General features: G+C 38.4%; 1 protein-coding gene across 1 annotated transcript; it reads right to left on the bottom strand.

Annotated features, from left to right (window-relative positions):
• Nucleotides 1–471: 471 nt before the first annotated feature.
• LOC117297657 (rho GTPase-activating protein 100F-like) lies at nucleotides 472–26,611 on the bottom strand. Its single transcript, XM_033780805.1, has 5 exons — nucleotides 24,971–26,611; nucleotides 12,950–14,005; nucleotides 5,407–5,564; nucleotides 3,620–3,848; nucleotides 472–2,773 (listed from the first exon to the last, which is right to left on the bottom strand). The coding sequence occupies exons 1-5, from the start codon at nucleotides 26,484–26,486 to the stop codon at nucleotides 2,517–2,519; spliced, it is 3,216 nt and encodes a 1,071-aa protein (XP_033636696.1). The 5' UTR covers nucleotides 26,487–26,611; the 3' UTR covers nucleotides 472–2,516.
• Nucleotides 26,612–27,316: the final 705 nt, after the last annotated feature.

Here is a 27,316-nt window from a genome sequence, read left to right as displayed (position 1 = left end):
TAGTGAACAAGTTTTACAATTCAAGAAAAATGAATGTTGGTGTTTCTGTTGGTAGAAATTGTTTCTCTCGAAAGTGTTCTCAACACTGATTAAAGGCAGTCGACACTATTGGTAACTACTCAAAATAATTATTAGCGTAAAACCTTACTTGGTAACGAGTAATGGGGAGCTATAGATAGTATAAAACATTGTGAGAAACAGCTCCCTCTGAAGTATTGTAGTTTTCGAGAAAGAAGTAATTTTTCCAAGAATTTGATTTTGAGACCTCAAATCAAGCATCTGAAAGCCCACAACTTGTCAACAAAGCCGTTTTTTCTTTCATAGTTATCTCACAACTTCGACGACCAATTGAGCTAAAATGTTCACAGGTCTGTTATTTTATGCATATGTTGAGATGCACCAAGTGAGAAGACTGGTCTTTGATAATTACCAATAGTGTCCAGTGTCTTTAAAAGGAAAGGTATAATTTAGTAATCACTCCTTATATTAATGGTAAATAAAAACTCACTTGGCTAGACGAACAGGACGCGCGATAGTAAAAAGCATTTTGAGAATCATTTCATTTTGAAGTAATGTGGTTTTATGGTAAATATATCAATTTTATCACAAAAAGAAATTGAATCAGAAAATTATTTCTGTCAGATATGTTTCTCAGATTCCAATGACAAAATCGCTCTGGATTTTAAGCGATATCTCACAAACCCAACCACCTTTTGAAACGAAATTTTTCACTGGTTAGTTTTATGAATCTGCTTTTATAAATACGATTCAAACCATCGAACGGTTCCAAAGACCAAAGGTATACTTTCCCTTCAAAGTTGGTACTACGTATAACGCAGTTTATTTGCCCTAGTGACAGACCTGTTATTATTCTTTAAGAAGCAATCAGCCCAAATTTAGAAATAAGAAAACTGTAGTTTTCTCAGTGTGTATAACTATTGCCATGGTGACAGTCACCAAGTCTGAGTTCACATTAATAGCATATGCGAAGCTAAGCTTCAATAATTTATGAATTAAGTACAAATTTTAACCACATTTCAGACATACTCTTCTGTAGTATGTTTGGTTTTTTTTGTTGGCGCAAACCTTCACAGATACGAGTTAAGTTATGACAACAACATCATTCAACAAAGTTAAAAGACATGTACATTGTGCGTGTACCTAGGATAACAGATACTAGAACGTCTTCATATTTTGAATACACTTAAAATAGATTTCATGCAAGTTAATTTAAAAATTACGCCAGGTATAAAGTTCTATACATATTTTTTGTTTTATCCTATTCCTTTAAATCTATTCAGTTAATGTATTTCTCTTACAATAAGTGTATATATATATATATATATATCTTTTGGCTCATATTTTGCTTAGTAATTTCAGTTCACTTCTCAGTAAATGTACCTGTGGCAGAAATAAGTTAGAAAATTAAGAAATCATTTAGGGGTTCTTTATCACCAGTATAAAGGTGGATCATTTAAGTAGTTGTTTCATCTCAATTTTTTAGAGCAAGCTTTTTGCTCAAAATACCCCGCTGCAATATAAGTTACAATGTATCCAACCCAAGCACAGCTTTTAGTCGAGGGATGATGGTGAGAATTTGTAGGACGAAACCATTATTAAACAATAAACTTGCAGGTACAACCATGTGTAATTCTCTTTTGTGGGAGTGTTGGCTCTGAGAAGAGCCGGTGTGGTCTCAATGTCTCCAACAGTATACTCTGCTCGTCTTCAGGAGAATGGAATTTGAAGAGAGAGAATTTGTGTTTCGGTTGTGTTGCACTTCCAGATTTGCTCAGTCTATGTTTAATGTACATTTACTCTGTGAAGAAGTTTTATAACTTCTGCCTAGCGTCCGGCAACAAGACCGCTCGGTCATGACCAGCCATGGAGTAGGTGATGGTCACCACAGTGTTAAAAGGAAAAAGAAGGTGGAAAAAAGACAAAAAGAGTAGTTCCAGATAGACTTAAAACTCAAAACCAAATTTAGATTTTCAAATATTATTTTGTTAAACCTAAATCATGTAGATTTATACGTCTAAAACACATACACATGTCATCATAGTCTTAATCAGTAAAGTCATTCACATTTGTAACATTAATTTTTAATTTTTTTTCTATAGTTTCTACATGTACACTCCAAACCCCACACTAAAACAACTTTTATAAAACACAGTTCAGTAACTGAAGACAGTGTCGGACTACATTGTATTTACAGCAACTGCAGAGTACCAGGCAAACAACCCACATCATAGAATCATCACGGGGGGCACCAGGGACGTAATCCCTCGTACCCCAAACTCAAATCAATTGCAATTCAAAAACATTCCAACTGGGGAAAGAATCAAAACAAACAAAAAATCAAAAATAAAACATGACATGAGGTCTCACCTCTGACTATTCCAACTGTAGTCAAAATGACAACAAAATAACCGATAAAAACAAAACGTCATTAAATTTTTCTACGACAAGAGATAGGGTCAAACCCCATCCAAGGACCGAAAAAACAAAGCAATCCCTCAACACGGAGACACTTGTAGGTTGTCCGAATCCCAATCCACCTCAGGCTGCTCCTCCGGTTTCTCCTTCACCTCTTCCTCTTCTTTGTCCTTCGCCTGTAACGTCTCGTCCAGGTCGTCGTTGCTATGGTAACAGCTGTCCTCCTCTTGGGCGTCCAACGGGCCGTTGTTCTCTTCAACAATATCTTCTTGCCTCTCTTCGACTTCAAGCAGCTCCTGTTGCTCTTTGATGCGGCGCTGTATCTCTGCAAAGTCATCTAGTTTTGAAGAAAAGGAGTTAAGAACTTGGTTTTAAAATCTCTTACTTCAAAAGCTTGATAGGAAGACTCATTGTATACCTCTACCCTTTTAGCAGGGGTTCATCTGGATGTGGTTTCAACACTTGTGTCCTTGAGCAGGACACTTAACCATTGCTTCTCTCCACCCAGGTGTAAAATGGCTACCTGTGAGGGCAGATATGGTGTATGTGAATGATGATATTTTACAGTGACCCAGCAGCTTCGTTTCAAGGGTTTGGGTAATTTTTGCATGACACAAAACACAAACGCCCACAAATTTACGTTAAAATTACACTGTTTCAAGACAATGATGGTATAAAATATTACTTGCTGGGGTGCTGCAGTTTTTGAGAAATGAGTGAAACAATTTCACAAAAATATTTTGGCCTGATACTTCACGGAGGCAATAAAGGCAATTGCGACCATGCCCCCTTAGTCATTGCCTCGTTGCCCTTGTAATAATACAGTAGTAATTTACAATTCCCTCATCTAGGGTGTTCCCTTTACTGAGGAGAAAATGCCTTGGTGCCCTTGCTCTTTTAAAAGCGAATCATACAGGGCCTGATTTCATGGCGCTGCTTACCACGGAATTTGGCACTTACAATCACCATTCGCCAATTTTGGGCAAGTGCCAAATTTCTGCGCCAGCTGTTTAAGCGAAGGAATGCCTAGCAACCTGGAGTATGCAACACAGCAAAAATTCCCTACCAACCTGTGAAATACGCTTGATGTAAGCACGGAATTCCGTGCTTCTGTGAGCGCCTTTCTTTGCTTATTGTAAGCAGAGCCATGAAACTTGGCCCTGGCCTGCGACCCTCTTCTTACCTCGTTTTCCCGGCCACACCTCCATCATATGCTGCAGGACCTCAATATGCTTCTCATAATCAGCGTCCTTTCCCGTGGCAACCTCTCGGCAGTTGCTAGGGTGTCCGGAGGAAGCTGCGCTCATCAGGACGGGGCCGAAGCAGACGGCGATGTTGTACGCATTCATCTTGTTTGTCTCAGAGTGAACCATGATGAGTTTTAGATGATCTAGGATGTACTCGCCAGTAACCTAAACGTGAGCAAGATGGACAGAAGGTAAATCCAAACATCAATAAGCCTGTAAGCATACATTGCTAAGCACAGAAAATCTTGCCCTCTCAAAGATGAAAAGGGCACCTCCTTGAGAGGGAGAAAATGAGGGAAACACAGCAAACAATATACTACGTATACCCGTAGCACTAGCAACCAATGTACTATCCCATAGAAACCAGTGTACTACGTGTACATGTATACCCATACATGTATCATACCCTTCTTGGTAACTTAACTTTACTTTAAAATCTAATTGCATTTTTAAACGCTTTAACACTTAAACACGTCTAGGCACAATATATGATTGGGATGTTATAAAACAAATTTTGACTGCTTTTACTCGTGATCCTCGAAGTGTACTAATATCTTTCGGCTTAGACTGGAGAAAATAGAACACAACGCTTCGGGGATTGCCTCAGGAGTCATAGTTTTAACCATAGCAATCAAACCAGTCAATATATGTATACTGTGAATAAACTACATACACAAGTATTTATTTCATAAGAAATTTTAAATATGTAAACATGAACATATTTTACAGATAGATATGTCTGGTATGTGAAGCGATTTTTAAACTGTCCCCCTTCTAACTAGCCAAAGGGTCTTAAATATTGTGCTGTAAAGCAAGTTTCATATTGATACTATAGTACCCACAACAAATAACACACAAGTATTTGTAAATATTTGGTTAACCCAGATACTTGGTATCTACTTGAAACTTGAACATGGACTTCTGAACAAAAAATTAGGCCAAGGGTTTCTAGTGACTTCATAAGTATGGGTCCATTGATTTTGTTCAACATTTTTTAGGAAATAATATTTAAGGCTGTTAAATAGCAGCGGGAAAGATTCAGGAAGCTGGCTGGAGTGACTGGGAAACAGTTTTTAAAGTTGTTGAGAAAGGGGAAGAAGAACGGGGGCAACAGAAGGCATGATACAGTGATCAGAGTTTGCCATTCACTTTGTCAGTGACTGGCCAGCGGTACCAAAGCTGCTAAAGAACATAGAGTAGCTAAGTGCAACAAAACTATCCTTGACTAAGGTTACCAGCCAAACTACCATGTCACGTGTACAATTTGTGACTGGTCTCCTGCTAATTTTTTGCTAATCAGATTTTTTTTTTTTACTGAATAGGGATGCCTTTTAACACTGAACTAGCCAGTGGACCACTGGGAGTGATTTTTGAATGGTCCTTAGGCGTTTTAACTAGCACTTGGCCAACTGACCACTGCTAACTCTGATAAGGGTGGTATGCTTGATAACATACAAACCCAAAGTCCAGTGTTGTTAACAGCAGAGTGTGGGTTCGAATCACGGTCATGACACTTGTGACACTTGTGTCCTTATGGACGGTGAAGGGGGTAACTCTGTTTCAGCCCTAGGAGTAGGTGGCAACGTGCCCCTGGTGGCAGCTGATTAGGGTCGATAGCCCTAATTAGTTTATTGTTGCCTTCACCTTGAAGTGGCTCAATGGTCTTGTGATGTTAGGCAATAACTAAAATCTCCATTCCTAAGGACATTTCGTGAAAAGTTACCCTGTTTGGTGGAGAGAGTGACTCGATCATTTGGACGAGCTGTTCCCCGCTACGGCCAGGATCTTCAGGTGGATTGCCGAATGTATCCATGAAGCGTTGACACATCTTAGTGGTAAACAACGGCTCTGGAAGCTCCCGTAAATAATCCTTTAATACGCCTGTAAAACAAAAAAAGTTAACAAAACATTTATTAAGTAGGATTTGAAACAATTATTAATAAAAACAAGTTGTTGACACCTGTGCCAAATCAGGCCCTTCTCTGAAATAGACAAATGGCTTGAAAAGTGAAGACTAAATTTTCACATATTTTTTATTTTTATTTTATGGAAATGTTGGGGTTCACCAAGTTAGAATACTGGTCTTTGACAATTACCAAAGGTGCCACAATTGTGCCTTTTTATAGCCTTTGAGAAAGATTGAAACGTCGGACCGGTAACAAATTTTGTAAGTCTCCCCTGTCTTGATTGATGCGCTTTTTGTGTTACAGGGCAGAGATACTGTAGATTTACATGTATGTGGTGTACGCATGGCTGCTTTTGATGGACAGTTGCAATGGTGGGCGTGGCTTTGTGAACCTGTCTGTTTTCGTTCAATACGAAAATTCCAAAATTAAAAAAACAAAAAAAAATTGAAAACTTGATAGATCTAATGTACATGTAATTTAGATTACACATCTGTTTTAGCAATTAATGTTTTATATGAGATATTACAAAATGATGACAGTATTTTTTCAGCAGGCATTCAATTTCTTTTCTTTTTTAATTGAGACAAACTTGGAGTGTTGGAAAAAAAAATTCAGGAGCACCACTAACCAGACAATTGGATATGATTTCAGTGTCTTCTGCTTTTAAGTCAAGCATGCCCATCACATAGTAAAAACCCAAGTTTAAAATGCCAATGCATGTACATGTGAGGCCACACACACAAACATTGTTTCCTCTAACCTAACCAATCAATTTTATCAAGTTATTTTTAATTTTTTTATTTAGATTCATATAAATTTTTTATCAAATCTGATTGCATTATAATAAGAATTAATCCATATCTCGTCATGCAGAATAACAAAACAACTCAGGTGTGTGTACCATCATGGAGGTCTACCTCCATGTACACGTATGTAGGTCAGTTGCTTCTTAAAGACAGTGGACACTATTGGTAATTGTCAAAGACCAGTTTTCTCACTTGGTGTTAGGCCTGGGCGAATTATTCAAATATCCGGTTAGTGGCGAGTAGGTTTTCCTATCCTTAACTGCGAATGCCTTTTTATACTTAACCGGATATCCGCATAGGGCGCCAATACCTATTTATAAACTGGATAGTTCTGTAATTACAACCAAGTAACCGGATATTCTTTTAATATCCGAATATCCGCGGACGTCGGGCGACAACTGATAGGAATGTTTTGTCTGAATCCTTATAAAACTTCTATTCAGACAGCATAAAACAGCATAAATTAAGTATTTAACTATGCTCACCTCCGTGAAGAGTTAAAACAATGACATTTCTGACGTAATTTGTTCAAAGATTACGAAAGTTTTCCTTCACAGAGTCAATCACGATAAAAATTTAAAAAAATCGCCATCTTTAATCTAGATCCGGTTATTTTTATGAATGAACCGAGTGACACTGTCTAAAACTAATATCAATCCGCCCATACGATCTCATTCACAAACGAACAGCGCCCTCTAGCGAAAAAAAGAAATAAGATATTTTTTTTAATAGCGCCCTCTAGCGACGAAAAAAACTATTCGAATATCCGGTTAATTTCGGATAGTTGGCCAGCGGTATCGGAATATCAAAATTTCACTATTCGCCCAGCACTACTTGGTGTATCTCAACATATACAAAAAATAACAAACCTGTGAAAATTTTAGCTCAATCGGTCGTCGAAGTTGCGAGATAATAATGAAAAAATAAAACACCCTTGTCACACGAAGTTGTGTGCTTTTACTAGGTTGATTTCGAGACCTCAAATTCTGAACTTGAGGTCTCAAAATCAAATTCGTGGAAAAATACTTCTTTCTCAAAAACTATGTCACTTCAGAGGGAGCCGTTTCTCACAATGTTTTATACCATCAAACTCTCCCCATTACTCGTTACCAAATGAGGTTTTATGATGATAATTATTTTGAGTAACTACCAATAGTGTCCACTACTGGTAATTACTCAAAATAGTTATTATCATAAAACCTTCATTGATTATGAGTAATGGGGAGAGGTTGATAATATAAAACATTGTGAGAAACAGCTCCCTCTGAAGTGACATAGTTTTCGAGGAAGAAGTAATTTTCGACGAATTTGATTTCAAGACCTCAGATTTGGAATTTGAGGTCTCGAAATCAAGCATCTGAAAGCACACAACTTCGTGTGAGCATGGTGCGACAAGAGTGTTTTTTCTTTCATTAATATCTCGCAACTTTGACGACCGATTGAGCTCAAATTTTCACAGGTTTGTTATTTTATGTTTATGTTGAGATACACTAACTGTGAAGGCTAGCCTTTGACAATTACCAATAAGTGTCCAGTGTCTTTAAAGTTCTTGATCAATGGTCTGCTGACTGTTTATTTCCACAGCTAGTTACAGCAAACAAAATTTTGTTTTTGTAAGACCGAACCATTTGCATTGTACACAGTGTGTACAGAAAAGAAAGGGCCATGTTAAATACTCGATCAGGTTTCAAATTTGTAGGAAAATTGCAACATATTACAAAAGATCGTCTTACGGATGTCATAACCAATCTATGATTTAAGTGCTAGAATGAATGGTATAAAACAGCTCTTCAGTGGATTATGGTTATTTTATGTAAAAGCCAAGCCAAGCCTGGAATTTCGTGTGGGCGAGGGCGAGGCCATTTTCATTTTGCAGGTTGGTTTCCATTGGGAAATCTTACAAGTCTATGGGAATTTTTTTGAAGGGGCACCAGGGCCAAGACCAGGGGCAACAGAGGCTGTGACCTCCATGGCCCCTGAGTAATCTCACGCCTGCCAAGCTTATCCTTCTTAGAGCCACGGTAATTTTTTGTATTCAAGGATAATTTTGCAACATGTCTTAGCATTTTAAAGATCACTAAAGCAAAGGACTTACATTATATAGGCGCAAATTACGTTGTATAAACCGCACTTTGTATCTTGCACAGGACATATCGCCCCCACAATAGTTAACCGGGATCTTGTACACGTGTACATGTTATACCATGTGAACCTTCTGTGCTCATTACAGGAACAATTAAAGGGGCACCAAGGCAATGACCAGTGGCAGGAAGGTAATTGCTGAGTGTGCAGTATTAAGGATGTGTAATACATTTAGGTTTCGCAATTAGGCATTTGGATCTTGTATTGGGCTACTGGGATACTTTCAGTGAAACGAGGCAATGACCAAGAGAATAGAGGCATTTGCTACAAGGAGGGCATCAGGCATGTGTCAAGTTAGCTTTAAAGCCATTGGACATCTTCGGTAAACAGTGTTGTCCAAAGGCCCACACTTCGTGTAACACAACTTATATATAAAATAATAAACCTGTGAAAATTTAGGCTCAATCGGTCATCAGAGTCGGGAGAAAATAACCGGAAAACCCACTATTTTTTCCACACGTTTCGTCGTGTCATGACGTGTTTAAAATAAATCCGTAATTCTCGCTATCGAGAATTTATATTGTTTTAATGTTTTCTCAAAAAGCAAAGCATTTCATGGAACAATATTTCAAGAGAAGTCTTTTACCATTACCTTCTGTAAACCCTGTAAATTATTAGTAAATCTGTGAACTTTTTTGTTTGTTTCGGTACCGAAAGTGTATAATGGCTTTAATACATTTAGCTACAAGTGTTCACATACATGTATAGTAGGCTAAATTGAGAAAATGTTCCACTGTTTTTATCAAGTGAGAAAAAGAGTGTAATAAAGAAAAACAAATTTCTACTGGAACATTTCAAAGGAGGCACCAACGCAATGACCAGGGGCTCATTCGTTAAACCTCCACAGCCACCCCATCGCCAAATATTTCATGAAAAAATTCTCAAACTGAGTGTTCCCTGAGACCAGGCTGTGAGTGTGAGACCCATACAAGGTCTGACAAGACTGGACTTATGTGACAAGCAAAGGTTCATGGCTGGGATTTCTTACTGCTGAACTCCCCTTACACTACGACTCGATTACATACAGGTCAACTCCAGCCCACAGCCATCTCACAGATCATATTATTTTCACCCTCCTTTCAGCTTGTGGTTTTCTATTTGGATTGGTAACACTGTTATTTTTCCCACGCCCTATTCAATGTGAGCTTTTTTTTTTTCAATATAACGGCATGGCCGGTGGGTTTGGGTTTTTTTTTAACTCCCACGAGAACCTGGCCGACCAGGATTTTTTTTCTTTTTCATCTCGGGCCGAGAATCGGGTTTGTCTATTTAAGGCTGAAAGTTAACACTGCGAACATGGAGTGCTCTACTTGTAATGATGATCATTTACTGACATTTTTACAAATGGGAAGACAGATCCTGTTTCTGTGTTGGGAGCTCTGACACTCCATGATGGGCTTGAAAACAAAATATGAAAAAAAAACAGCGATGCATAGCTTTGCATAAAATTGTTGTTCTCAAACTCTGCTAAACCATGGCCTTACAACATTCTTGTACGTACCGGGTACATTATTCATTAAAAAATAGCTGCGTTTCATGTATTCTGCAAAGATCAAAACAAGGAAGGTACACATGTAGTACTTATAGAAGCACTTAAAGACTAACCAATACAAAACTGCATATCATGAGCTAATGTACATGTACCTGTAGCAACTACACTTCATAAGATGCAATGGCATAAACTGTACATAGTACTACAACAAACAAAAGCATGTACTACACATAATGCTTCACTGCAGAGTAGCAAAACTTGTCACCAAGCTTGGTGACATGATGAGATGCCATCAATGTTACGTATACTGTACGACTAGGGCTGAATTGGCCAACTGATGGGAGATTGCAGCTGCTGGCTACGGCTGCTATAATCTAACCACAGCCACTGCTAACGTCATCAGACACTACACCAGACAGTTAGCCTTCTACGGTTTGAATCCCAATGTCTCCACCCAATGTTGAAACGGGATACCATACAAGTAAAGTTACCGCAGCAAATTCTCGTTTACGTTTTTAGGTAAACTCAAAAAGGAACTTTACACTCAGACGGTGACAGGGCTCCGTGTTTCTATTTTAAGGTGCAACAATGACGCCATCGACAAGTTATGAATTGTTACTATGAGGTCGTCAATTATATTGGCTGGGAAATGACTACAGTTGCCATTTGTGTGCGGTCATACATCAATACAATGCTTCAAAAGTCAACGTGCATACATGTCAATCTTGGGTAAAATGCTTTACACCTGGTGCAAGTAAATTGAAAGTATTTGAACAGACTAAAAGGAAAAGAGTCCTGAAATATTTCCCACCATACAAAGGATCAACTGTTCCTTTCAAAACTTTTATTTGACCCCCCCCCCCCACCCAATAAAAAAAAATTAAAAAGAAAAAGAGACTTCATAAATAAAAAACTTGGGTTAATATTTGCTGGTATTTGACAAAGTTCTATTTGCACTCTGGAAATGCAAACATTATTCTTCACAGTTGGTATCAATAGAACCTGCGGGTCAATTTCATTTTTTGTCCTTGTTTGAACAGAGTCATGGTAAGTAGAGCTACGGGCAAAAGGCATGCAAGCAGGTCATTGATCGCCTATTCACCAGCTCAAACTTGAACTTGAAACATACTGCTATTAAAGGCAGTGGACACTATTGGTAATTTCTGTCAAAGACTAGCCTTCACAGTTGGTGTATCTCAACATATGCATAAAATAACAAACCTGTGAAAATTTGAGCTCAATCGGTCATCGAAGTTGCGAGATAATAATGAAAGAAAAATAACCTGTGTCACATGAAGTTGTACGCATTTAGATGGTTGATTTCCAGACCTCAAGTTCTAAATCTGAGGTCTCAAAATCAAATTTATGGAAAATTACTTCTTTCTCGTAAACTATGGCACTTCAGAGGAAGCCGTTTCTCACAATGTTTTATACCATCAACCTCTCCCCATTACTCGTAATCAAGAAAGATTTTATGATGATAATTATTACGAGTAATTACCAATAGTGTCCACTGCCTTAAAATAAACCAATTTTAGAAAACTCATATGTTGGGGTGGGGTATAAAGAACATGTTCCCCAAAAGCAAAAGAAAGCCATGTAAAACCTTTCCGTCATCCGTAGTCTGGACATTTTGAAAAGAGCAATAAACTCCTGGGACCCTTTTTATAGATCTCGTTTGCAGAAAACCACTCACAAAAAGCAGATCTATCAAATTAGGCCTAGGTTTAACCCAGGTTTAATATTTCATGGAGGCAAAAACGGTTGTAATTGCCCCTGGTCACTGCTCTGCCTTTGTGCCCCGTGAAATATTGCTGTAGAATAAACTTTCTTTCCTTACAGAGATGCCATTACATGCGTGTAAATATTCACAAGAATGAAATAAATTTATCTTCCAATTGGACATTTTGGAACGTACATACATGTAATATATGTAGTAGCCTCCTCTCCCGATCTCCGTACACATGTACATGCAACTACATATTTCTTGATAGTTTTTCTATCCTTTTTAAAAATAACGTTTATTTAAAATTTCTGCCTGTTCTTGGTTTTTGACATCTTTGTCTAATGATTTTAGTCTGTTTTTTTGTCTTGTGTCAGTGAACCCATTCCTCTTGTCTGTTTGACACCTTCGGCAATTGAAAAAGACCAGTATTCTCACTTGGTGTATCCCAACAAACAGTGAAAAATTCATAAAATAACACATCTGTGAAAATTCCGACACAATTGGTCATCGGAGTTGCAAGAGAAGAAATCAAAGAAAAAACACCCTTGTTGAACAAAATTTGCTTTTAGATGCCTAATAAAAGGCTTCAAGCCTGAAGTCTTTTATTACTTTAGTGAGAAACAACCTTTCTCAAAAACTGTGTTAAATCAAAGGGAGCGGTTTTAATGTATTATACTACATGTATCATTACAACAGTTCTCCATTGCCCATTACCAAGTAAGTTTTTATGCTTACAACTATTTTGAGTACTTACCCATAGAGTCCAGTGCATTTTAAGGCAGTGGACACTATTGGTAATTACTCAAAATAATAATTATCATAAAACGTTTCTTGATTACTAGTAATGGGAAGCTTTTGATTGTATAACACTGTGAGAAACGGCTCCCTCTGATGTGACGTAGATAGAGAAAGAAGTCATTTTCCATGAATTTGATTTCAGATTTAGAATTTGAGGTCTCGAAATCACGCATCTGAAAGCACACAACTTGATGTGACCATGGTGCGACAAGGGTGTTTTTTTCTTTCATTAGTATCCTGCAACTTCGACAACCGATTGAGCTCAAATTTTCACAGGTTTGTTATTTTATGCATATGTTGAGATTTTTTTATCCACACCAACTGCAAAGACTAGTCTTTGACAATTACCAATAGTGTCCTGTATCTTTAAGTCTTATTAACTCAATCTTATTTACCTGTTATAACATTAAGATCAGGATAATACTCTCTGGACAGATCCACCAAACTACTTGACATCTCAAACTCATCATGAAGTTTCTTCTTGCGCTTGGCTGACCCGCAGACACGATAGACGCCCACCATGTTTATCCCACGCAGCTCAATCTCCTCAATGCATTTGTGTACGATCACTGGAATGTTTGTACGGGAGTTCTCCCGCCGCACCACTACCTCTAGCGGCACACCGAACAGCCCGCGCCGGTCCAACGACGGGACGCGCTTCAGCGTCACGTGCCGCTCTGTGAAGGAGAATTTTGCATACATGATTCCGCGGGGCTCTAGCCGCATAGCTAAGCGGAACGCTTCATCTTTCGGGCGAGTGGAATGCATAAGAAGTTGATTGAGCCGAACTACGGCCTTGTAGCATAGCTTTTGTCGGTTAGTGTCCCAGTCGGTGTAGCTATAGATGAGTAAACTCAAGTCATGCGCCCTCTCCAGGTCAATTTCAAACTTTTCATCCCAGCCGTATTCATCTTTGCCAGAAACCGTCGCCGTCTGCGCTTTGTGTACAGCATCCACCTCCATCACGCAATATAAATCACGCGTCTCTTTCTTTGACGACAACGAGGGAGACATTTTCCGACTGCCATACAAATGTAATGTTAGGATCCCAGACAAGGGCATTTGTCTGTTGCGCAGACGTGATCCCAGGTCACTCTTGTACTTGGTGAACTGCGTCACGTCAATGTCTAATGGCTTACTCGCAGAGATCCGTCGGGTTTTCTTATCCGGTGACGGTTTCGGGACGTACTTGGACGAGCCGCTGCCCGCAACGGCAACCTCTGCGCTAGCTTTTTCCGTCTTCTTACCAGAGAAACTCCCGGTGCTCATCTTCCCCGACTGTGCCATGTTGCGCATCAACATTGACAGCTGTTGCTGCTTTGACATGTCATACTTGGATGATTTCTCACTCTGGCCCGGTTTGCGCTGTCGTGTTTTTCCTTCTCCGGAGCGCCTCATTGCATTCGGAAGGAACTCAAGTATGGCGGAGCGCGGTCTCCCCGTCCTAGAATCTGCAGCGAGAGAGAGGACAGACAGAAGACAGAAATTAATATCTCAATCGGCAAGTATGTTTATTGTTCCATGCTATTAACTTCATCGTATCGTAATGAAAACAATTATGATGACTGATCATTATGCTACAGAAAAAAACACAACCAGGTTGATTTTGTGCACTGTGTGTCTTTTTTCATTCACAGTAGGCATACAGTTATTGTTTTTTATTATTATTAATATCAGTATTCCATTTCAATTCAATATCTGGTGATAATGTGTATAGTAACAACTGTCCCACAAATAAAACTAACAATTATTGATCTTGAAAAAGAGACAATGCAAATGAAAGTGACATGCTTTGTGCATGGACAATTTTACAGTAGTGCGTACAAATGTAATGTTTTATATTCTCAGGCAATCATTAAATTGTTCACACATTCACAATGTATGCAATGAACAGTGTGTAGAACATAGCCAGTTATTTATTTACCCAAAATATCTTAGTATTTTTAGTTTGGGGGGTGGCAAGTTTTTATATAATGAATGTTATGAACGATTTCGTCCAGCAATTTTGCATAGTAAAATATTTTAACTGAACATGTTTTGTGCACACTGAATGCTAATGTTGAGAAGCAAACAATGATATATTTGAATAGAAACTTAAAGGAACACGTTGCCTTGGATCAGTCGATTTGGTCTTTGAAAAGCGTTTGTAACCGTTTGCTATAAAATGCATATGAATAGAAAGGTATTTTAAAAGTAGAATATAATGATCCACACAAGTATCACTCAAAAACGCGTAGTTTTCCTTTTACCTCGTCGACAAACACGGTCGGCCATTTATGGGAGTCAAATTTTGTACTCCCATAAATGGCCGACGGTGTTAGTTCGCAAAGTAAAATGAAAACCACGCAATTTTGAGGCAAATGTGTGTGGATCATTGTATTCTACTTCTAAAACATCTTTTTAACCATGTATTTTATAACAAACGGTTACGAATGCTTTTCAAATACCAACATCGACCGATCCAAGGCAACGTGTTCCTTTAATAATTTTGTGTTGTAATGTATGTTGTGATGTTTATACTAGGGAAATCTAGGGAAAAGTGGTTAACCACCGGTACCCTTTAAATTGCATGTCATCCTTGCGGGGCAATTTATATTGAGGAAAAGGCAGTTTACATTGGACATTTTTATTTAAAGGGCACCGAGGCAGTATTCCACAGCACTGAAACTATTAGCCATTGTGAGTCTTAGAGTAGGCAGGAGGCCATATGGTTGCTTTGGGTTTTAATTTTAATGTACATGTAGATTGATGGATTGGGTTATAGTCTTGATTCATCCTGAACAAATCTGGGACCAATTTCATAAAGCATGTAAGCACAAAAACTTGCTAAAAGAATAGTATTGCTTCGCAGGTTACTAGCCCACATTTAGTTTGCATTGATGTGGCTCAGCAAAGCAATTCATTTTTAAAACAGTATTTTATGCTTGTAAAACAGCTTTATGAATATCGGCCCTGATTTTGTCTCTTAAAAACCTACAAATGATGCTGATAGGGCTTACTGTAAATGTCTCAAAGCACCCATAAATATAATACTAACTGTTACTAATAATGGATAATCCTAGTGTGCCATGTCTGTGAGAAAGACACTCTTGGTGCATAAATATATAAAAGAGATGTTAAATTTGCATCGAGGATAAAGTATATATTTTGTTTGTTTACCCGTACACCGATGTGTGTAAGCACTGTATACTCAGTACTTTCCCCCGAGTCTTGTGAAAACAAGTTGGTAAGACACTGCTCTAGAATTGCAAGGGTCGTGGGTTCGAATCCCACCCGAGTAACATGCCTGTGATTTTTTTTCACATGACTCGGGAAAGTACTGCATATTGATATACATAAATGTGTACATAGTATGTAGAAAAAGATCTCAATTACTGATGGCAACTGAAGCCAAGACTGAACAAGTGTGTTTTTGAGTTAGTTTTGAAGCTAGAGTTTCTACCAGTGTCGAGGTTCAGTTGAAAAGCATTGCAAAAAACATTTTTTTTTTTTTTTTTTTTTTTTTTACAAAACAATGACAGTGTTATTCTATGCAAGTAACCTTTACAAATCTGCAATGTGTACAAGCGAACAAATACCTGGTACATGTACAATGTATTATACATTACACGTAGAGTCTGCAGAGGGATCTGGGAAATACATGTAGACCCCCAATGTAGCCTGTACAAGTACATGTACATGTACCAGGCTGCCACAATTTCTGTCTTGTTCATCATACACATGTCAGACTATTCTGCCCAGGTTCAGTTTAGTTACACTGACAACACTGGGAACTTTGGTTTCACCACAGTTAACCTCAATGGGACATTGCCAAACAAGACACAATAGATTTTACGATTGAAGGAAGCTTTTTTTTATAGATCACGTAAACAGTTTAGAAATGTAGTAAAGTAGCCAAACAGAAATAATACAATACATTTTGCACAGTGCATTGGACAATGCCAGTTCGGGCATTTAGCTTGGCATACAACGTGTGCATGAGTAGAGTGCAATACACAATACGGTTCTACAACGCTTGCACAAACCCCCTTTTCTATAATGTGTATATCCATGCATGCCTGCAATGCATTCTTGAGCACATTACAAATAAGTCCAGTTTTAATAACACAACCTGGCGCTGCACAACGAGGATCTAAAAATAACCGCATGTTTCAAGTCGTTCCTGTCTACCGTGAGTCAATTCATAGAGAGCTCTACGGAGGAGCGAGTGCAATATCACTGTCACCATTGTTATTATGCGAAGGGATACGCCCACGCAACGGTGTCGCATATTGTACGCTTACGCACTACATAACTGGGGGGGGGGGGGGAAAGCAACATGAACATAATTGTACATGATGTTTGGGAAGAAAGGGCTTTAAGCATGTAAAATACAGCAGTACTGTGTAGTTAATGAAAATAAAACACTACATGTTTGTACTGTATGTAAGCAGCAAAAATTTGTATTTTGCACATTATTGTCTAGAATTTGTTGTACTCACAACCAAACTGCTGAGTGCCTGAATTGTGCTGACTAAATTGCTAATTATAGTGAATGTACAGAGGTTGGCATTGATTGCAGATATAAACAAGCATTATTAAGTTGACATTCAAATGGATAAAAATACTGCACAACTGCAATAATTTACATGGAAACATGTGGAAATTGGCATACTGTATTTATATATAATAATGTTCATGTACAATACATAGGGTGTGCATTTAGAAAGAGGTGAATTTTGTGTACAAACATACTTGTTTATGTACACTGTACATGTATGTGAAGTGTGTGCAATGAAAATGTACATTTTATGTTCTAAAAGTAGAAATGTTGAACATGAGTGAAGCCAACAAGAAATACGGAACCACCTCTTTGTACAATTCCATTTATTTGTTATTGTACTTTCTCTCAATGTATGATTGAACAAATGAATACATGTATGGAGAACATTGTGTGCTGATATATTTGATACCTCATGGACACAGCAGGACAACAACAAAAGGGAAAACAGAAGGTCTCCATGCACTACAGTACATGAAAGACACGGGGTGCTTATTCCACAAGGAAATTTTATGTACAGGGTGTATGTGAAGATGTAAAGTACAAAGATAAATGAAAGAACAACATAAGAAGTCCCCACAGGGACGCATGAGTCTGTGGATTACAAGAGGTTTTTCTAAGAATGTTTCAAGTAAATTGAATACAATCGCTGTACATTGTAACACTGTAACAGACACATGCCTATATAGATTATGAAAAAACAAATGCAAGATCTGACACATTCATAGTGTAAACATCGTGATGAAAGAAAGGGAGGGTGTCCAAATTAGCTGGAAATCTAAAAGCTGTGTTTCCAAATTGTTCAATTACATGTAAATGACAGATTAAACAGCGTGTCTAAATATTAAAAGACACTGAGACACCCCTACCCCTATATGGCTAACACTTTGTGACCATAATTTTACATGCAGTAAATGTTATAATGCATAGTCTGTATAGAGCGTTAATTTTACAAACAATCCAATGCTATGTATACATGAATACATATTTTCCATGTCAAGCTGAAATGTAAACCAACTTTGTTATCCCCCTAAAAATGTTCTTGAGTATTCTAAATTATTTCTAACTTAATTATGTGTGCAAATAAAAGTGGTTAGTCCACTGCATATTTTTGATATTAGGAATGGTAAATGATTAATTTTAAGTTTATCATAAAGTCAGTGCAAGTGTTTTTTTTCCAAAGGTTCTTCAAGTGATAAAAAAATAGTTTACAAGCAGAGTTCTCTTCAGGAGTTTTCACAAAAATGTGGAGCAAATGTTGAATGTTTGTTAGAAGCACGCTAACATGAACGAGGTAATTTTTATATGGTTTCAAGAGCTTTAAAGACACTGGAGACTATTGGTACATAATTGTCAAAGACTTGCCTTCACAAATGGTGTATCTAAACATATGCATAAAACAACAAACCTGTGAAAAATTGAGCTCAATTGGTCGCCGAAGTTGCAAGATAATAATGAAAGAAAAAAACACCCTTGTCACACGAAATTGTGCGCTTTCAGATGCTTGATTTCAAGACCTAATATTCTAAATCTGAGGTCTCAAAATCAAATCCGTGAAAAATTACTTCTTTCTCTTATTTTGAGTAATTACCAATAGTGTCCACTGCCTTTAAAGCCATTATACACTTTCAGAACAGAACAAAAATAAAAGTTCACAAATTTACAAATAACTCACAAGGTTTACAGAAGGTAATGGTGAAAGACTTCTTTTGAAATATTATTCCATGAAATGCTTTACTTTTTGAGAAAACATTAAAACAATCATCAGTTCTCAATAGCGAGAATTACGGATTTATTTTAAACACATGTCATGACACGGCGAATCGTGCGGAAACAAGGGTGGGTTTTCCCGTTATTTTCTCCGGACTCCGATGACCGATTTTCACAGGGTCGTTATTTTATATTTAAGTTGTGATACACGAAGTGTGGGCCTTTGAACAACACTGTTTACCGAAAGTGTCCAATGGCTTTAGTGCGATTTTTTTACATAAATATTCAAGGTTCACCCTAAACTTTTTCAGCGACTAGCTAGCAGGAAGAGTCAGCTTGTCATTCCACTAGTCGACTGACATTGATCAGTCACTTTTTTTCACAGGTCCATATTTCAAATCAAATAGTGAAGCTTTTCAATGCTGAACGAGCCAACAAAAATTAGGTGGTTACTCCCAAAACTCTTCCAGAAAAATCAAAATTTGGTCAGATAACCAAGTACCTTTTAAGTAGTCTTGATTCAATTTGTTTGTTAAAAAAAAGGGAACAATTGTTTTATTGTTTTGAGGTATCTGGTTGTATCCTACTATCCATCCCCCAAACAAAGATTGAAAAAAATTACCCCAACAAATTCCAAGCATACCTACATGTACACTTCTAAATGATAAAATACATGAAAGTTATTTGTAGAATGGTAAGGCATTATTTTGAAAGTCTTTATTTTTTTTCAAACTGCTGTCAATTGTATAGAAGTTTATGTCTATCAAAGTACCAGGCAGTTTCATATTGGTTCAATTGTATAGAAGTTTATGTCTATCAAAGTACCAGGCAGTTTCATATTGGTTCAGTGTTAGAGGCTCTAGCTGTCTCTGGTGCCAATAGGAAATCACAATAAAAACCCAGACTTGAATAAAGACTACGTCATGTATATTTTTATAAAGGCCACGGATGAACTCCATTCCACTTGTTCATGTTATGTACCATGCACTCATGGATGAGCAAGTACAATGTGGTAAGTAAACAAAATCTTAAAATCTTCAGCTATGAAAATAATCTACAATATTTACAAGGTCACTGGTGTTTACACGGTGGCCCTTTTTGTGTGGAACGTGCGCATACAGTGGAGGAAGTCTGGACTGTTGGCTTTTACAAAGACTGTTTATTAAATCTGTTTGCCAACCATTTTTGGTGTCAAAATTGAATACAAAAAGTTGGTTTTTACCCTTCCATTTTTAAGGAAACTGAAACTATTGAATTGAAACTTTCAAAACGGTTTACTAAGAGAAAATCTGCTTTCATCCTAACTTTTGAAATAGTTAAACAAGACAACAATGGCTTGTAGCTCGAAGTTTTCACTGTCCTGAACCATTATTTTAAAGGAACACAATGGTCTTTGGTCTTTGAAAAGCGTTTGTAACTGTTTGTTATAAAATGTATGATTAGAAAGATGTTTAAAAAGTAGAATACAATGATCCACACATTTGCCTCGAAATTGCGTGGTTTTCATTTAACTTTGCGAACTAACACGGTCGGCCATTTATGGGAGTCAAAAATTTGACTCCCATAAATGGCCGACCGTGTTTGTCGATGAGGTAAAAAGAAAAACCACGCAATTTCGAGTGATACTTGTGTGGATCATTATATTCTACTTTTTAAATATCTGTCTAATAATGTATGCATTCTATAACAAACGGTTAGATACGCTTTTCAAAGACCAACTCGACCGATCCAAGGCAACGTGTTCCTTTAAACAAGACAAGAATCAAAATGGTAAATAAAGACAACAATAAACCAGAATCAAAATGAGAACACAATTTTAACACAACTGTGTTTTTTAAACACATAAAGATTCACAAGTCTCACATTCGTGTTATGGGAAGATGGGAAGATTTGCTGCTACTCAACAGAATTATGTTATATTATATTATGTTAAATCTATATTAATTTTATTGTGTACCCCAGATGTGGGGCAACAGATCTACGGATCAAAGTATGTATTTGCTTTTGTTGTCCCTTGCCCATCTTGGGGTATAATGTTGTCAATGTATTTTGTTTTGTACTGTTATGGCGAATAAAATAATAATAATAATAATAATAATAATTGAAAGATCAGACCCAACTTTGAACATTGGTCTTAAATAAACAAATTATTTTGAGTAAAATGTTTTAAAAACACAAGACAGCCAGATTTGTCCAGTCGGTCGTGGGATTACTGGCCCATCACTAAAATCTCTGTCTGGTTTCAAACCACATACTTGGTGTGCATTTCAAGACCTGTTGAACATCTAGGTCAGAAATAATTTTGCGATAAAACTACAATGTATACAAAGCAGTCCTTTCCACATTTTTGTTGCACATGAGCTGAAGCTGTGAGGACTTTCAAATTAATTTGTCAAAGTTATTTTTTCGTCTGAAAAGTTATGGGTACTAAAATTTGATGCTTGCTACAATAAACCATTTGAATATATGGAAGCATAATCAAGTTTAACAGCCCATAAAATCATTCCCTTAGACTTTCTAAAGCTCTATAAACAGTGTCTTCTTTCTGTTACAACCAGTACATTGTCTAGGCAAATGACCTTGACCCAAAAAGGTGAAATTCCTGACTCAAGTTATCACAAAATAGTCAGAAATATGTATGAATGAACAATCTGCTATCTCTCTTGAAAGTAATAGTATTGTAACATCTTTTTATCCCTTTGGAATAGACCGTATTGAATATGACGTCACCATTCAAAAACCTGCCCTACAACATGGCGTCTTTGAGCGTCTGCGTTGGTGTGTGTGTACTTTGTCACGTGCCATAGTAATCAACCTGGGAACAAGGTGTACTGCGTGCTTCCTTGGTTTTGCCCTACAAGATAGTGACTTTCATAGCAACAAAGGGGTTATTCAATATGGTATATTGGAGTTGTAAAGATCTGTTTCAAATATCTGATCTTAGAAGAGAGCTGACAATGGCCTTGACAGATCTTCAACTTGTTACAATAGAAAAGAACCAGGCCTGGATAACAAGCAGGTTACGTATGTCCTCCCTTGGTCTTAGCCTTGGTGCCCCTTCGAAAGTTTCCCGTATACATTAAAAAGAATTCCAATGAAAGTGCACTTTGCAATATGAAAATGGCCTTTCCATTTTAGAGATGAAACTCCAGGCCTGTAGAAAGAAGTACTAGATTGGTTTCTTAGTTAGTAGAATACAGTCTGATAAAAGCAGTGAAAAACAGGCATGTTGAAATGGGGGCCAGCCTTTTCAGTGCTCAAATTTGGGGGGGAAACCACAAGACCACAGGCAGGACAGGCATTGTTGCTTAAAAGGTTTACTGGACCAGAATTGTTTTCACAACGACCAAAATCAAATTGACCCCCAAAACGCCCTGACACACTCAACAATTTGTTTTCTTCAGAAAAAGCACTAAGACATAGATTTATCTCTTTTGTCTTTGTGATTATTGGCCCATGACTTCATAATACTATAGACCATGTGAACTTTGTTTACAATAAGTGTGACCTTGTGCATTCTTTGAGTATTCTGGCAGGCAAGAAACTGCACTGGTCCTATGGGAAAGTTGATATTTGGTGTCGTAATTTCCACATAAATCTAAGAGTTATGAAAGTAAAAGCTGGACAAGTTTTGAGATGCGCTCCCTTTCATCATATCAAAAGTTGATAGGGATTAGACAGTGCAATCTCCATAAAATATAAGATTTTTTTATTAGGCTGTGTACAAATCGTGCCTGCAGGAAGTCCAGGCTCTGTGGCTCTTTTGTAAACATTTGATGTCACAGGTCACATCGTCTATTCTATCAGACTCATTGAGTCAGTTAAAACCTTCAAATGTTGACTTTGAAGTCAAAATTTTTACATGATATATTACAGGAGTAGATATTCTTAAATTTACTTGGAAAAAAAACAAGACCGCCAGACTTGTCCAGTTGTTACATGTCGTTTACTGGCCCCACTCTTAATACCAGGCCTGTGTGCTTCATTTTTGAAAGGGCAAGGGCACCAAGCAAGGCATTTTCTTCTTGGTAAAGGGCAACTTAAGAGGAAATTGTAAAATTCTACTGTTAGCATTTCAAGGGCACTGACGGGGGCACAGAGGCAGTCGCCTTCATTACCACTGTGAAGTATGAGGTCTGATGCAAGAGATTTATCACTTTTGTCTTTAAATACACTAGACAGTATTGGTAATTGTCAAAGACAAGTCTTCTCACTTGGTGTCTATGTATCTCAACATACATTGTACATTTATATGCATAAAATAATGAACCTGTGAAAATTTGAGCTCAATTGGTCATCGAAGTTGCGAGATAATAACAAAAGAAAAAACACCCTGGTCACACAAAGTTGTGTGCTTTCAGAAATGCTTGATTTTGAGGTTTTATGTTAATAATTATTTTGAGTAATTACCAACAGTAGTGTCCACTGCCTTTAAACTTCATTGCTAAATATAATAAGATTCTATCAGACTCAAAGTCAACATTAGATTGAACAGGAATTTTACAGAGTTAGGTATTCTTTATTCAAATGATAAACTAAAAAGAAAAAAAGAATGCCGAACTTGTCCAGTTGTTAGTTTACTGACCACACTAAACCAGTGTAAAAAAATTAAGCCCTGCTTTTTCTTCCAGAAGTCTCACAATTTCAAGACAGGTGTAGCAGAAGGGTGAATGATTTTTACAAGAGCAATCGACTCAAGAATTTTGTGGTTTGTAAGTCACATATCGAAACAAGCCTGGGAGTAGATGCTTTGAGTTGGCATCACAGCAAGCGCAGCGGTAGGGGGAACGATGTTTCATCTAGACCCAACCCGGTAGCCTTGACCCCCCTCTGCGGGTTACCAGCTTTTTCCATGGTTGGCATGTTTATTAGGGGACGCTGATTCAGTTTAGGATTTGGAGTTCTCACCAGGTATCTACACTGTCGGACGACAAATGTCTACTGCGCACATGTGAGAACAAATTTATTTCTGCAATATGAGTCATTTTCTTTTCTGTAATCTTGAATATTTCTCTTTCAGTTTTTAGTATCATCAAAGCAGTATATCAGAAAATGAAGAGTGGTATTTATTGTATACAGTCAGACCTGATACTTTACGGAGGCAATGCAGGCGATTGCCTCCAAGCCCCATGGTTGTTGCTTTGGTGCCTGTCTTGCAATGCACTGTATAAATTTACAATTTCCTCATTATGGTGCCCTTTACCAATGAGAAAATGCCTTGATGCCCTCAGAAACAAAGCATACATGCCTGTCAATTTCTACTGGAACGATTCAAAGGGGCACCAAGGCAATGACTAGGGTCATATAGGGAAAATTTGCTCTTGCTAGGCGCACTAGTCAGGCTAGTCTGCATGCTCCTCTGACTCTGACATCTATGGTCAAGCTGGAAATAATTAATCACTGACAACTGCAATCACTGCAATGTAGCAAATTCTGCTAACTTTTCTGTGAAAAATTGTTAGCTTCTGGATTTTACAAACTTTGAGTCTTTCACTCAGTTTAGGTTGAAATCCCTTCTGCTAACAGTCCTATAAATTCATAATATCCAAATACCAAAGAGAGGTTTCTTCAGAAGGACTTTGGCCCATTGTCCCTCGACATTGCTTTTCACAAGGTCGGGAATTCCGTTCCTCATCGATTATAAACTCCTAACAAGTTTGTGTGCAGTGATGACACAGGAGAAGGGGAACCTGGAGGAGGATTTTGGGTAGCCACTTTTAATAACAAAACACCCAGTCGTTAGGGTTAAAAAGCCGTACCCACCAAAATCCAACACTAAGGCTATTTATGGTAATGAACGAATACACCAAATTCTGCCCCAGGTCCAACTGTTCCAGATAAGGATTAACAGTCCTCCTAATCTGAATGTCAAGCATGGTTTGTAGTATTTTGAGGAATTCGGGGTAGATAAGGCTAACCCTAGATTAGATTTTCATAATTAGTTACTGGAATTGAAACATTGAGAGGGGGTTGCCAACTGTAACCAATTTTAACCCAAACATTGCAAACAAAGGTATCACAATGAATGGACAAACTTTATGTCATTTGTTTTAGTTAGTTTAATTGATTGATTGATTGATGATTGATTGATTAATTGATTGATTATGTTGGATGTATGAAAGTATGGATTGTGTGTGTCTCGTCCATTTTCCCGCCAAATACTTACCAGAGCTCGAATGCGGTCTATTCACATTTTCCCGTGGTTTTACATTTGTCCCCAATGCTGCGATGACATCATCGGATGAAGATGCCCGCCTCAGTTTCCCTGTAGACTGCTTCTTATCCTGCATCTTTGAATCATCTCCAATGCCGTCCGCATCTTGACTATATCCCTTACGATCGGATGTGATAAAAGCAGAGTAAGGTCTCTGCTTGTGCTTAGAATAGGACGGAGCGCTGCTCCGTAATCCGTGGAGATTATTAAAAGAGTCCGTATCGGTTCCAGGGACCTCTCTAAGATCGTCATAGTCTTCGTCGTCGACGAAGACCATGTAATCATTATCCTCCTCGATCGTCATTGTGCTTGGATCGAATGAAGAAGCGCGGTGGAATATCTCCGGCTTTGGGGTGTCTGATTCGATCGGTGCGTCACTCGCACTCAGGTGCCTCATCTTGAAGTCTCTGGAGGGGACCTGCAGGGGGGAGGCAGGACCCCCGATTGCACTGCTGTTGCTGCTGCTACTGCTGACCATCTCTGGCCCAAGAGCGGATTGCACTTGCTGATCGGACTCTTCCTGGAGATCTGTACCTGGGTAATGTGGACCCCTACTCCCTTTACAGTCCAACGATCTTTGATTGTAACTTTTCATGAGATGACGATTCTCTTTATCCTCAAACTGTAACATCATACTTGAGTGACTGCCGTTAGTAGTAAATGAGCCGGGGCTTCTATCCGATGTTGAACCGAGTGAACTGTTCGTACCGACTGAGATTGATCGCCTTTTGGAGTCTAAACCAAGTGCTGCTGGTGAGAATCGTCCTGGACTTATGTTATCCGATGTGAAGGAGCCCCAACTTGAGCGGTATGCACCCTTCCCGATCTGGCGAGATTTAAGTGTTATCAATAACCTTATTGGAATCTGAAGAATCATGTAAACTTCATCAAGGTTTTTCTTAGTGACGTCAACATTATTTACATATAATAATTCATCACCAATCCGTATAAGCCCGGATTCTTCTACCATTCCCCCAAGCATCAGACGAGACACGTGAATGCCTTCCCTTCTCTCAATTCCATCTCCCTCTCGAATATAAAATCCCAGAGTTTGACCAGGAATTTTATTAATTTCTACTGTACGCAATGTGTACGCTCCACCAAGAATTTCTCTTTCCTGCGCAACATTTATCCGAACCTTCCCATTATTTTGTCGTCCTTCAAAGATTGCGAAGGCTGCATCTGTGTCGTCAAAAGCTTGAGCACGCGATAGGTCAGTAAAAAGTTCCCTTTCGGCTGCTTGGATGGTAGAAACTGTTTCATTTGTGATGCCTCCAAGATGGCGAAATCCAGCCGGTGTTTGGATCTGCATTGCCCCTCCACCGTGGGGCGATGGCGGCGCGTCGCGGTCACTCTCCCCGGCCCAGTAGTCAGCAGACTGGCTCCGAGACGACAATTTCTTCGTCTCTCTTTCAGCATTCTGACAATCAGACAGAGTCCTGGACCGCCTCGAACCCCTATCAGTCATCTTGGACTTCAGGAGATCTTGTTTTGGCTGAAACTAACCACATTTCGGGATGTGAAGAAATCGCTGCTTACGCCTTTTGATAAAACACAAGGATTCATTTCATGAACGTTCACTGTGTGTACGACGAATGATGACACACACACACACACAGCAGATAGAGTAGAGAAAATCGCGCTACTGCTCAACACTTTGTACATAATGCATGTAAATGTACGCTGGTATCCGGCAGATTCTATCGGGTACTCACTTCTCTGGATTGCTTTGGATCTGTGTACCAGGCAAGAGCGAATTGAATTTTAGACTGGCCCAAGTCTGGCATGTAATTAATCTGTACCACAACGTCACTTCATGGCTGTCGCTCAAAAAACTACACGCGCGCCAAAAAGTGGAATGTATTATAATGGAATGAACACAACACAATACACAAAATGATAACCTGAAAACATGAAGCTTTTTATTATTTTGTCAAAGATCGATTTCCCTGGTAGGCCTTTCCAAAAATCAAGCTGAATAGGCGTTGTTAGTACAAATCCAGACTAGCTTATTAGAAAAAGGAACAGCTCCATTGAAATTATTATATTTCTGTTTACAAAGTTGTAAAGTTGTATGGAGATAGAAATGAAGATACAGTATAGTACTGGCCACCAACATCCTCCCTCATGTCTCGGTCACACGCCTCCCCCTCTGTGTCTGGCTGGTGCTCCGGGATTGCGCCCCCTCGTGTCGGTTCACCGGAGAGAGTGAGGATGATCGAAGGAAAAACAGGTGTCGTGACGGAGCTGTATTTGTTTTGTTTTTTTGTTTTTTTTTGGGGGGGGGGCGGTGATGAC

Source organism: Asterias rubens, chromosome 12 (genome assembly GCF_902459465.1).
Source record: "Asterias rubens chromosome 12, eAstRub1.3, whole genome shotgun sequence".
Classification (NCBI taxonomy): domain Eukaryota; kingdom Metazoa; phylum Echinodermata; class Asteroidea; order Forcipulatida; family Asteriidae; genus Asterias; species Asterias rubens.
The sequence above is the reverse complement of the archived record's forward strand: the minus strand, read 5'-3'. Positions and strand labels throughout refer to the sequence as shown.